Source organism: Mastigoproctus giganteus, chromosome 5 (genome assembly GCF_048544385.1).
Source record: "Mastigoproctus giganteus isolate SK-2022 chromosome 5, ASM4854438v1, whole genome shotgun sequence".
In the NCBI taxonomy this organism is placed as follows: domain Eukaryota; kingdom Metazoa; phylum Arthropoda; class Arachnida; order Uropygi; family Thelyphonidae; genus Mastigoproctus; species Mastigoproctus giganteus.
The window spans coordinates 58,404,737-58,418,572 of NC_143579.1; the positions used below are offsets into that span (position 1 = coordinate 58,404,737).

Sequence of the window (13,836 nt, forward strand, 5' to 3'; positions counted from 1 at the left end):
GATGGAACTGATATTTGGGTGACATTCAAGTCAAGTAGACCCAATTTTGGTGAAGTTCTGACAGTCTTGTCAGCCAAATCCTCTCCTTGCACCTTCACGATGGTGGGACTGTTAGTAATCCTGGGTATAACCTCTTTGTACAAGCACACGGTGGGTGCCACACCACTTGGAGGAATGCTGCCCCTCTGTGTTACCAGGCAATACTAAGTGGTAGATGACTTTCATCAACCAGTGCAATACCACCACTTTGCTTATTGGAGGCTTGAAGTAGTGGAACCCATGTTTAGTCTCCAGAGCTAAGTTCCAGTCAACCATTCTCCACTCTTCCATCATGCAGTATGACTGATGACTTTTGAGGTTATAATGAAAACCATGGCGAGATCCAATATTCCTTACATTTTGAGGGTACAGCTCTAAAATGGTGTTCGCAGGCCAGCTGCTAGTTAGTACACCGGACCAAACCTATTGGTAACTTTAGGAGGCTTTCGGATCAGTTAGCATATAATCTTGCTACCTCTACTCTGCCAGATAGTGACTGGAGGGGGTCCGAGTAGTGTGCATTTTGGGGGCACTGTCGAGGCCATGTTATGTCAAGGATCTGGGTATATTCTTACCATGTGTACCCCATATCCAAAAATTTCATTACTTCATACAGCAGATTTTTCCTACTATTAAATACACCATGAATTGTCAAACTAATAGAGTAAGCTTACCTGCAAAAAGATCTAAACCTTCCAAACACTTCCTAGTTCATTTCAGAAATATACGTGATCTCAATTCAAATCTCAATGATGTCCATTTCCACTTGCAGTCTGCCAAACCCCATGTACTTTTTCTGACAGAATCTCAGTTATCGGTTGATTCAACTACTGTTCATCACAGTTGCCCAAACTATTCGCTGTATGATTCCTTTCGCCTCAAAGGTGGTACTTGTGCATATGTCCATTCCAGTATTCCCTGTCAGAGACTTGGTAATTTGGAATCTCCTCTTTTCAATCTTCTCTGGCTTAAAATCTCTCTATCTCATTGTGTCAAATTCATCTGTTGTCTCTACCATTCTTCCAACTCCACTAATCACTTGGAGCTCTTTGACTTCCTCTCTGTGCAACTTGACTTTCTCCAGTCCAACTTTCCTAACAGTGACGTAATTTTCCTTGGTGATTTTAATGTTCACAACTTTAGCTGGCTTCCATTTTATAATCACACTGACCCAGCTGGTCAAGATGTTGAGGCTTTTGCAATTACTAATGACCTTGCACAGACTGTTCATTTACCTACAAGAATACCAGACAATCCTAACCGTACAGCCAATACGTTTAATCTTTTTCTCAAAAACAATCCTTCTAAGTACACGGTCAAAGTAAGTGGTCCTTTAAGCACCTCAGATCACAACTTGGTGATTGTCTCTTCTCCAATGGAGCCTTTATCTCATGGCCATTCCCAACCTCATATTGTTTGGCATTACAAGAATGCAAAATGGGATGACCTGTGAGATTTCTTTTCTTCTTTCCCTTGGTCGGATTACTGTTTCAAAACTTCGGATGTCAATGTTTGCTCAGATCGTGTCAGTGAAATTATTCTTGTAGGAATGGAATCCTTTATCCCACACTCCACTTTAAAATCCCGTCCTCTACCTAAACCTTGGTTTTCCAATAAATGTGCTAAGGCTCTTCAAGAGAAGAACATTGCATATCGTAATTGGTTTGATTCCAATATTTCAATTTCATTTTCTGCCTACACTAAAGCTCGCAACAATTGTAAAGCAATTATTAATCAGTTCAAACTAGATTTTGCACAGGCTAAGAGTAGAAAACTTGCTTCTTGTGCTAATGGTAGCAGAGCATTCTGGTCTCTTGCCAAAGCTATTGGCCACAACTTTTGCCCATCTCTGCTCTTTCCTCTGTCAAAACTAGATGGTTCTGTTGTCACTTCAGCCAAGGATAAAGCTGACCTGCTAGCATCTCATTTTTCTTCCAACTCCTGTATTAATGATTATTATTTATTTATTATTTGGTTTTTAAGAGCATTAGTAACTAATGCCATATTGCTCCGGGATATGTGGTGGTCATTCCATGTCTGCACTGCTCTCAGAGAACTTCATATCTGAGTGCAAAATTAGCATGGGTCCATTTCATTTTCTACTATGCTAAGTGTAATAACACAGAGTTGGTACATTATTCTGGAATTAATGCTACACATATGCAGTACCTTGCATTTGTCAATGTACACTTGAATTGCCATTTCTCAGCTAATCTGCCTAATAATTTTTTTCAAGATCTTGTTGCAGCAGCATACTTTCATTATAACTAAAGGGTAGTTTATGACAGGTATGCCATAAACTACCCTTTAGATCATCTGTAAATTTAGAGCTTAAGCCTGATACATGTTCATCAATATCATTAATAAATACAGAAAACTACAATGGGCCCAGCACCAGAACTTGTGGAACTCCATTAATAATGTCAGTCCACAAAGAGCAGCATTCATTGACCAACCACTCTGTCTTCTCCCACTCAACCATCCCTTTATCCATAAGCAGTAACTTGCCCTTAATTTCACACTGCTCCAATTTGTAGAGCAGTCTTTTATGTGCAACAGTATCAAAAGCTTTCCTGAAATCCAAGTATATGATACCAAAATTACTTTTTCATCCAGTGTTCCTTTGTCACTGCATCATTGTATCCAATCAAATTGGTCAGACAAGATCTCCCCTTCATGACCTCATACAGCATAACTGCACTCCTGTCTAGATAGTCCTGCATCACTTTGATCCATTTTTGTGAATTGGGAATATATTTGCATATCTCTAGTCTATAGGTACCCCTCTTGAATTCAAAGATGTTCTCATAATTATGAATAAGGATTTGCTTACCTCTTTTGCTACCTCCCTTCATATAATTGGATAGATCCCATCCACTCCAGTTCTGTTTTATGTTTAACTTTGACAATTTCTCTTCTACATTTCTCTCAGTAATTACAAAGTCATTTAGCTCCCTCTTAGAGTTTTATAACCTTCTGGTATCCACTTTCCTAAATAAGTCCTCATGTGTGAATGTAGATGCAAAATACCTATTCAGTTTGTCAACAACCTAAGCAGGATCATTAACAGTTAAACCATCAATATCAAGTGGACCAATGTGATTCATCCCCTTCCTTCTGATGTTTAAATAAGTACAGAAGTCTGCTGTTTTTCTTTGCATTCTTTGCTGAAGATTTCTCATAATCTGCCTTGACTTGCCTAACCTCCCTTGTGACTTGATTGCAGACTAGTTTATATCTACCATAGGCTTCTGTACCACCTAATAATTCATATGCATCCCATGCAATTTTCCTTCTCAGCCACAAGTCTCGTCAGTTCATCTGACATCCATTTAGGTCTAAGCCTGGAATGATATTTCTTAGTTGGTATGAAAAGCCTAGCAGCTTCTATGATTTTTTCCCTGAATGCTTCCCATTTAGTATTTGTTGTTGGTAACATCATTAGTTAATCCCATTGTATATAATTTAATAACTGTCTGAGATCACTGTGGTCTCCTTTATGAAAGGAGACCACATCCCTTGATGGTAGTAACATCTTTAAGTAAACTCATCAATACACCATGATCACTGCCACCTAGTGATTCTTTTATCTGCAGATTCTTAATGCATGAAGAATCACTGCTGATAACCAGATCAAGAGTTCTGCTTCCTCTTGTTGCCTCTCTAACATGCTGCTGTAGAAAACAGTCATTCAATAAATCCAAAAAAATCTTGCTAGTATTTGAATGACCAACCCACAAGTTCCAGTCAATATCAGGAAAGTTGAAATCCCCCATTATAAGACATTCTGATTTACTTGCCTGCTCTATTTCTCTGTATAGCTGTTCATTGTACTCATCACAGTCATTAGGCCTATAACACACTCCTCTCATTTTTGTTTTCCCAGTGCTTATGTCACACCAAACTGACTCAACACTCCAATGGCCACCCATGTCAACTCAATGCACTGCCTTAGATTAAATGTGCATCTTAACTAAGAACATAACTCCTCTCCCAGCAGTGCCTATTGATAACCACTCTGTCTTATCCCACTTAACCATGCCTAAGGTCAGATTACTCCAATTTGTACAGCAGTCTTTTATGTGGAACAATATCAAAGACTCTTCTGAAATCGAGGCATATGATATTAAAATTATTGTTTGAGTCAAATCCCATTTTCACTGAATTACAGTTACCAATCAGATTGTTCAGACAAGACTACCCTTGCTAATCCTTGTTGCTGTGACTGCCGTATAAATGTATTTCTGTTTAGATGGTCCTGCATTACTTCTTTAACCATTGACTCCCCCCCCCAAAAGATAAATCAAGCTTACAGGTTGGTAATTACTTTATTCTCCCTTTGAACCCAGTTGTGAAATGGAGATACATTTGCACATATCCAGTCCATAGGGAACTCCCCTGAATCTAAGGATGCTGCTGTTAATCTATCAACTGTTATGAAATGAAATATCAAAGTTTATTTTTTGCATTTTAAAATCTTCCAAGATTATTTGGGAATGGAATTGTTCAGAATTACTTCTGAAGAAACTCAGGCAATATGACAATGGTGCTGTCTGGTAACTGTTGGGGTTCTAAGGCTAGTCTCTTCCTACTGTAGACAATAAAACCTACGGAAAATCTCAGATCTAACTCAACTCACTCTGAAAAAAAGCCTTAATATAAGTTCCTTGAGTCACTGATAAAATACGGAGCTAAACAGTCAGTGGCAAGCACCATAGCCACTATCTGACAACAAAGGCAGCTCTCAAAAATATAAGTACCAAGTATAAAATACTTTATGACATGTTACTTTATAACATTTTACATAGTGGATAAAAAATGTCAGATATGATATAGACAATTAAATAATAAGTATTGACAGTTTGCTAATAAATCTTAGTTTTTTAATAATCGTAGACACGGGTTAAAGCATTTATACATGTAATACATACAGTACAAAGTATATAATGATCTTTAAAATATAGTTATAAAATAGTTCAATTACCTTTTTATCTTTCAACACTAGACCTTCTAAACCTTTAGAAATCACATATAACATATATTTTTCGAGATCCTTTTGTTCCTGGAAATAAAAAACAAGCTAAAAATTTAAATTATTTCTATTAACCATGGTTTATTGCTCATTTGATATATATGAACTATCCTGAGGGAACAAAATTATATATTAATTTGTCTGGTTTTTTTTTACAGGACAATCACAGAATAACTTGAAAGCTGAAGTCACGGAAGACATGCATTTCATATGCATATTGCATGTACCCTTATTTAACTGCTATTCTGTGTCATTAGTTTGGTGTTGCCTTTAAGTACTCTGATCCATTATAATATAATTTTGTGCTGCATAAGGCCACCATTATTCAAGTCTATTGCATTGACAGGTTGATTAGCATATTAGTAGTAGTAGTAGTAGTGGCACTTGATGCAAGAAAGCAAGTGTAGGAGCTTATGCAGCATCAGCCAAAAAACAAAAAAAAAAAAAAAAAAATCACACCATACCCTCCAATTGCCTGTCCAGTTCCTCCTTAAATTTATTTAACCTATCAACTTCCACAACGACAGATGGAAGTTTGTTCCAGCAATTAACCACCCGCTGGCTAAAGGCAAATTTCCGCACATCTATTCTACATCTGTCCTTTCTTAATTTGAACTTATGTCCCCGTAGGTTCGTATTCTGAACAAGTGGGAGGATCCCATCAGAATTCAGCGTGCTCAACCCATTCAAGGCCTTATAGACCTCAATCAGATCACCGCGCAGGTGCCTAGTCTCCAGCCACTGCAATTTGCAGAACTTAAGCCTCTCTTGGTAAGAGGATCCCTTCATTCCCTCACCAATCGTGTTGCTCTTCTCTGTACACGCTCAAGCAAATCTACATCCTTCCTAAAATGAGGCCTCCAGACCTGTACGCAGTACTCAAGGTGTGGCCTGACCATTGCCTTATACAGAGGGATAATCACCTCCTTTTCCCTGCTAGCAAAATTCCTATATATCATTGACAAAACCCCATGACCTGCCCTAGCAGCCTGTCTACATTGCTCAGAAAACTTCATATCTGACTGCACAATTACTCCCAGGTATTTTTCATTTTCTACCACCTTAAGTGTAGTACCACACAGTTGGTACGTTTCTCTGGGGTTAATTCTACCCATATGCAGTACTTTGCATTTGTCAAGGTTAAACTTCAGTTGCCACTTCTTAGCCCATCTGCCCAAATTATCTAGATCCTGTTGCAGTAGCACACTGCCATTACTGTCATTAACAACCCTGCCAACCTTTGTGTCATCTGCAAACTTCGACATTAAGCTTGATATACCTTCATCAATATCATTGATAAATATACAAAACAACAGTGGACCCAACACCGAACCCTGTGGGACTCCACTAATAACATTAGTCCACGAAGAGCAGCACCCATTGATTACCACCCTCTGTCTTCTCCCACTTAACCATCCTTTTATCCATTGTAGCAACTTACCCTTAATACCATTCTGCTCCAATTTGTACAGTAGTCTTCCATGCGCAACAGTGTCAAAAGCTTTCCTGAAATCCAAGTATATGATATCAAAATTATTTTTTGCATCCAGTTCCTTTGTGACCACATCATAATAACCAATCAAATTTGTCAGACAAGACTTTCCCTTAACAAACCCATGCTGTGTCTGAATTATTGCTGCAGTCTTGTCTAGATGATCCTGCAATGCATCTTTAACCAGTGACTCCATTATTTTAACCGGAACCGAAGTTAAACTAACTGGTCTGTAATTATTCGTGTCACCCTTCGAACCTCCTTTGTGAATTGGGGATACATTTGCACATCTCCAGTCCGTGGGAACCTCCCCTGAATCCAAGGATGCTCTCATAATTATGGCTAAGGGTTTGCTTAGTTGCTTTGCCGCCTCCTTTAATATAACTGGATAGATCCCATCCGCCCCAGGTGCCTTTCTTATGTTTAACTTCAACAATTTCTCCTCCACTTTGCTCTCAGTTATTACAAAATCATTAAGCACACTGCTACAATTTGATAACCTTCTTCCATTTTTCTTTCGAGGGCATCTTTCGAGGGCATCCACCCTGTCCTTCAAACTCTCATATAGGCCCCTAACAACGCTGAGTTGTCGCCTGATTTCCTTAAACGCCTTACATCGTGCACACACAAAGACATCCCCCATGGTAATATCATGTTCCGTTCCAGATAGTTCAGCAAACATTTCACATGTTACACATTTTTTTAGGCTGTGATGCGTTGGAGAATCACCCCTCTCAGTTCTCCCCCGAGTCACAGCACTCCTGCCACTTTGTGCCCATTGCTTTGCTGATCTAGTTCGGGGCATGATACTTTAAATTAATAAAATCAATGAATTAAATTAATTAAATGTCAATACTATGCTATCTAGTAGAAACAGCGAAGCGTATTACTGTTTCTATAATTATACGTTAGATCTACCTTAGGTCTGAGACAGTATTTAAATTCTGTATGGTGGGACCAACCAATGATGTTACCAACAGCAAATTCAAAATGGGAAGCATTCAAAGAATTAATCTTGGATGTTATTAGGCTTTTCATACCAACTAAGAAATATTATTCAAGGTTTAGACCTAAATGGATGTCAGATGAACTAATGAGACATGTGGCAAAGAAGAAAAATGCATGGAATATGTGGTAGTCATTGCTACATATAAATTAATGGGTGACATGGAAGCCTATTATAGATATAAGCTGGTCTGTAACCAAGTTACAAAGGAGGTTAGGCAGGCAAAGGCAGATTACGAGAAATCTTTGGCAAAGGATACAAAGAAAACAGCAAAGAGTTCTTTCATTATGTAAATTCTAGAAGGAAAGGGATGAATCAGATTGTCCATTGGATATCGATGGTTCAACTGTTGATGGTCTTCCTCAGGCAGCTAACAAACTAAATGAGTATTTTGCATCTACATCCACACATGAGGAGTTATTTGGGGAGGGAATGCTAGAGGTAAATTAAACTAAATGATTTTGTATTTTGATTTTTAAGTGGGCTAAATGATTTTGTAATAACAGAGCAAAATGTTGAGAAACTGTTGAAGTTAAACATAAGAAAGGCACTTGGGGTGGATGGAATCTATCCAGTTATATTAAAGGAGGCTCCAATGGAAGTAAGCAAATCCTTAGCCATAATTATGAGAGCTTCCTTGGTCTCAAGGGAGGTACCTATGGACTGGAGATGTGCAAATGTGACTCCAATTCACAAAGGAGGATCAAAGGGTGACACAAGTAATTACAGACCTGTTAGTTTAACTTCTGTTCCAGGAAATTAATGGAGGTATGGTTAAAGAAGCACTGCAGCATCAACTAGACAAGACTTCAGTTATAGTTCAGACACAGCATGGCTTTGTTAAGGGGAAGTATTGTCTGACCAATTTGATTGCATACTATGATGTTGGCACAAAGGATCTGGATGCAGGGAATAACTTTGATATCATATATTTGGATCTTAGAAAGGCTTTTGATACTGTTGCACATGGAAGACTGCTTCACAAATTGGAGCAATGTGGCATTGGAGGCAAATTGCTGCTGTGGATAAAGTTCATCGAAATATGGAAAAGCAATATTTTTGTGCCATTTTGTTTTAATGATTGTAATACTCAGAGGCATAATTAGGACTTCTGGAATCTATGGTCCAGTGCACCTTTTATTTTAATTAATGTTTACCAAATTATTATTTAATAATTACATTTAATTTATTAAATTATTAAATAACAATTTAATAAAATATTAACATTATAATATTGTGATTTACAATAATATTTATAATTATTTGAGTTAATTATAATATTAATTAAATTATTAATATTGGCTTACAGTGCAAGGAAGCCAGGCTTTTTCTGCATTAGCCAAAAAAAAATAAGAAATATATTAAAGCCACAACCCTTGTAACCCATATTTCCTTCCTATTGTAAGTAACAATCTATGTTGGTCGGCGCCTCCGTAGCCAGGTGGGCAGGAGCAGCAGTGCATAGCACACGCTTCTCGATTAGACCGGGGTTTGAGCCTGTGACCACCAAATATGGAGGATGCGGAAAGGTCAGGGAATGACTACCACATATTCCGGAGCAATATGGCCTTAGTTGCTAATGCTCCTAAAAACCAAATAACAAACAAACAAAAAAACTATGTTGATCTTTGAATTATGTCAAGTTGCTGGATTTCAACTACTCATGGTGGAAATATTTCAGTGATTAACAACTTTCTGACTAAAGGAAGTTTCCCTGCAATTCATTCTGTACCTGTTCCTTTTTAGTTGGAATTTATACCTTCTGGCTCAAGCATCATTAATATGTGAAAATTTTGCCTTCATTCATTTTATCAGACTTGTTGTTTAGTCTTATCCTCTCTCTAAGGTCACCAAGTTCTGTAACCTACATATTCAAAGTAAAAGTATCACCTGATATGGGCATACTTTTGCTAATTTCACCAGACATGCTTTCTGTCTTTGGATCTGTTCGTAAGCTCATGTTTTTTTGTATGTTTATAGTAAAGGGTAAAGTGTTAGTTGTCAAATGGCCCCAGGGCTTCCTCCATCTCTGCATTGTGTACCACAGAACTCTGTGAATTCCAGAGGTTTTCAAAAAGTGTAAAGTGTATGTTAGTGATGTGTAGTGTCGTGTTATGTGCTTCCTCTGACCATTTAGCAATTGGGCCCCTAGTGGGACCCCCATTTCCCACACTTTGCCCTGAGGAGGCAGGGCAGACATAGAGAGAGAGAGAGAGATCAAGATCGCATTAGTACTCTGGCAGTCCTCGACACAGTTTCCAAAGATTTCAGTGGCAGGGGTCTATTGCTAGCAAAAAAAAAAAATCGTGATGAGTTGGGTAGATGTAAAGACTGAAGGGGAGGACTGGTAGAAATATGGGGATGATAGAGAAGGCAGCCCCAAAGATTCAGTGGGGACAAGCCCCACCAGATAAAAGGGTGGGGGTAGGGAGATGGAGACAGAAACCATCTCCTTCTCCTTTCTGCCAAGGGTGTGTGGTTGAAAGTGGACCAGGCTTGGGGACCTAGTTTAGATCGCCACTGGCGATAGTCATAATCAGGTAGAGAATCTGTTTTCTCGGTTGTGAAATACATTTTGGAGGTTGGCTTTGATGTTGCTTTGCATCCTCCAAGTGTTTATCATTTTCTCCTTAGTCTTTTCTCACTGCCTGCAGTGGGGAACCCACCAGCTGAAGGGGGAGTAATCTCCTACCTTTGCCTGGTGGGGGTTTGGGAGAGACACACATTTACCTTATTCATAATCCACATTCTCACTCTACTTGCATTCTATTTTTATTGTATGTTTATAGTGTGAAATATCACTGTAAATGGAGATGAAATCAACCACAGTAATGTGACCAACAGGGTGAAACAAAAATGAAATAAAATAGATTAAAAATAAAATAAAATAATATAAAATATTATTATATTTTATAATAACCAAAAATAAAATAAAATAAAATAAAATAAAATAGACTAACCATTGTGCCCCATTTCGTTGGATGGCCACGAGGGCAACAGTGGGCAAGGAATCACTGTATTTTGAAAACTAAACAAATAAATGCATCACCGATCTGAATGTGGATGCCCTCGAAGGAAATAAATTGAGGGGCCCATCAAGCTCTCAGCTGCCCACATCAACGCCAGAGCTTGCACTTGGTCATCACGCAACACAGCGGCAACCCCCAAGGCAGAATGCGCTGGTCCCACAGGAACTATTAGTTGTTGGTGACTCTATTGTCAGGGAAACGGGGAACATGCTATGTAAAAAGGAGAGGTGGAACAGGACCAGGGTATGTCTGCCAGGGGCAAAGGTTGATGACGTTGTAGAGCGGATATCATCTTTCAAGGGCACAAAAGGTGATATAGTTGTACACGTTGGCACTAATGATATTAAGAGTAGGAGACCGGCAGAATTACTCAACAAGTACAGGTCACTGTTGAAAAAAAGCCGAGAATTAGGGTTGAATTTGAAAGTGTCTGCAATTCTGCCCAGACACGATAGGAGGGAGTATATGATGAGAGCCTTGTCGATCAATTCGGCCCTGGAAAGATTGTGCAAGGCTCAAGGGATAGAATTTTTTTCAGCCTGGACTGTACTTGTTAACAGGAGAGACTGCTTCTACAGGGATGGGATACACTTAAATAGAAAGGGTGCAAGAATATTTGCTGATGCTATCGAGGCAGTGTTAGGTGGGTCGGAAAACTGCTAGCTTGGGGGGATACAAAGACTAATAGTTTAACAGTAATCGCAGGCAGAGGTGAAGGTGATTCTTGCACAACTTCTATTAGAATAAGAAGCGACCTGGAGCGAGGGGTGTTGGGGGTTTCAGGGACGGATGGCAGTCATCCTGGAATAGTTGGGTATATGGGATGTGTTAGGGTAACAAGGAATAGGCATAGGAGCATGTATGCTTGCATGTATACCAATGCTAGAAGTATAGTAAATAAATTTGATGAATTTGAAGTGTTGGTCAAGACATCAAAGGCGGATATTGTTGGGATAGCAGAGACGTGGTGTCACACAGATATAAGGAATGCAGAACTGGAATTTGGGGAGTACAATGTGTACAGAAAGGATAGACAGGACAGAAAGGGAGGAGGTGTTATGCTGTTAATTAAGAAAAACATAAAATCAAAAGAAGTGCATCCAGTTGATATAGATGGACAGTGCACTGTTGAGTCAGTTTGGTGTGACATAAGCACTGCAAAAGCAAAAATAAGAGTAGGAGTGTGTTATAGGCCTAATGACTCGAATGAGTACAATGAACAATTGTACAGAGAAATAGAGTGGGCCAGTAAATCAGAATGTCTTATAATGGGGGATTTTAACTTCCCAGATATTGACTGGAACGTGTGGGTTGGTCACTCACACACTAGTCAGACTTTTGTGGATTTATTGGATGATTGTTTTCTGCAGCAGCATGTTCGAGAGGCAACCAGAGAAAGTAATACTCTTGATCTGGTTATCAGCAGTGATCATTCGTGTATTAAGAATTTGCAGATAAAGGAACCACTAGGTGGCAGTGATCACAGTGTGCTGAAGTGGGATTTACTCAAAGAGGTAACTACCGTCAGGGGTAAAGGAAAGGGTTTTTGCTTCCGTAAAGGGGAGTACAGTGGTCTCAGACAGTTTTTAAATTCTGTACAGTGGGATCGACTGACGATGTTACAAACAGTAAATTCTAAGTGGGAAGCATTCAAGGAATTAATCGTGGAAGCTACTAGACTTTTCATACCGATGAAGAAATATTGTTCAAGGTTTAGGCCTAAATGGTTATCAAATGAACTAATGAGACTCGTGACAGAGAAGAAAAATGCATGGGATGCATATAAATTATCAGGCGACGCAGAAGCCTGTAGCAGATATAAGCTAGTCTGTAATCAGTCACAAAGGAGGTTCGGCAGGCAAAGGCGGATTACGAGAAATCTTTGGCAAAAGATGCTAAGAAAAACAGCAAGGATTTCTTTATTTATATAAACTCTAAAAGGAAGGGGATGAATCTGATTGGTCCACTTGACATCGATGGTTCAACTGTTGATGATCCTGCTCAGATAAACTGAATGAGTATTTTGCATCTACATTCACGCGTTAGGAATTATTAAGGTTTGAAAATGGCAGAAGGTTATCAAATTGTAGCAGGATACTTAATGATTTTGTAATAACTGAGAGCAAAGTGGAAGAGAAACTGTTGAAGTTAAATGTAAGAAAAGCACCTGGGGTGGATGGTATCTATCCAGTTATATTAAAGGGGGCGGCAAAGCAACTAAGCAAACCCTTAGCCATAATTATGAGAGCATCCTTGGACTCAGGGGAGGTTCCCACTGACTGGAGATGTGCAAATGCATCCCCAATTCACAAAGGGGGATCGAAGGGTGGCACGAGTAATTACAGACCAGTTAGTTTAACTTCTGTTCCGGGTAAAATAATGGAGTCACTGGTTAAAGATGCATTGCAGGATCATCTAGACAAGACTGCAGCAATAATTCAGACACAGCATGGGTTTGTTAAGGGAAAGTCTTGTCTGACAAATTTGATAGGATATTATGATGTGGTTACAAAGAAACTGGATGCAAAAATTAATTTTGATATCATATATTTGGATTTCAGGAAAGCTTTTGACACTGTTGCGCATGGAAGACTATTGTACAAATTGGAGCAGAATAGTATTAAGGGTAAGTTGCTACAATGGATAAAAGGATGTTTAAGGGGGAGAAGACAGAGGGTGGTAATCAATGGGTGCTGCTCTTCTTGGACTAATGTTATTAGTGGAGTCCCACAGGGTTCGGTGTTGGGTCCACTGTTGTTTTGTATATTTATCAATGATATTGATGAAGGTATATCAGGCTTAGTGTCGAAGTTTGCAGTGATACAAAGGTTGGCAGGGTTGTTAATGACAGTAATGGCAGTGTGCTACTGCAACAGGATCTAGATAATTTGGGCAGATGGGCTAAGAAGTGGCAACTGAAGTTTAACCTTGACAAATGCAAAGTACTGCATATGGGTAGAAGTAACCCCAGAGAAACGTACCAACTGTGTGGTACTACACTTAAGGTGGTAAAAATGAAAAAGACCTGGGAGTAATTGTGCAGGCAGATATGAAGTTTTCTGAGCAATGCAGACAGGCTGCCAGGGCAGGTCATGGGGTTTTGTCAATGATATATAGGAATTTTGCTAGCAGGGAAAAGGAGGTGATTATCCCTCTGTATAAGGCAATGGTCAGGCCACGCCTTGAGTAATGCGTACAGGTCTGGAGGCCTCATTTTAGGAAGGATGTAGATTTACTT

General features: G+C 39.1%; 1 protein-coding gene across 1 annotated transcript in view; it reads right to left on the reverse strand.

Annotated features, from left to right (window-relative positions):
• Positions 1-13,836, reverse strand: part of DNAlig3 (DNA ligase 3) — a 305,218-nt gene that overhangs the window by 133,206 nt on the left and 158,176 nt on the right. Inside the window, exon 15 of the mRNA XM_090374562.1 lies at positions 5,024-5,101. Coding sequence (XP_090230688.1) covers positions 5,024-5,101 — 78 coding nt within the window. The remainder of the gene's footprint in view (positions 1-5,023; positions 5,102-13,836) is intronic.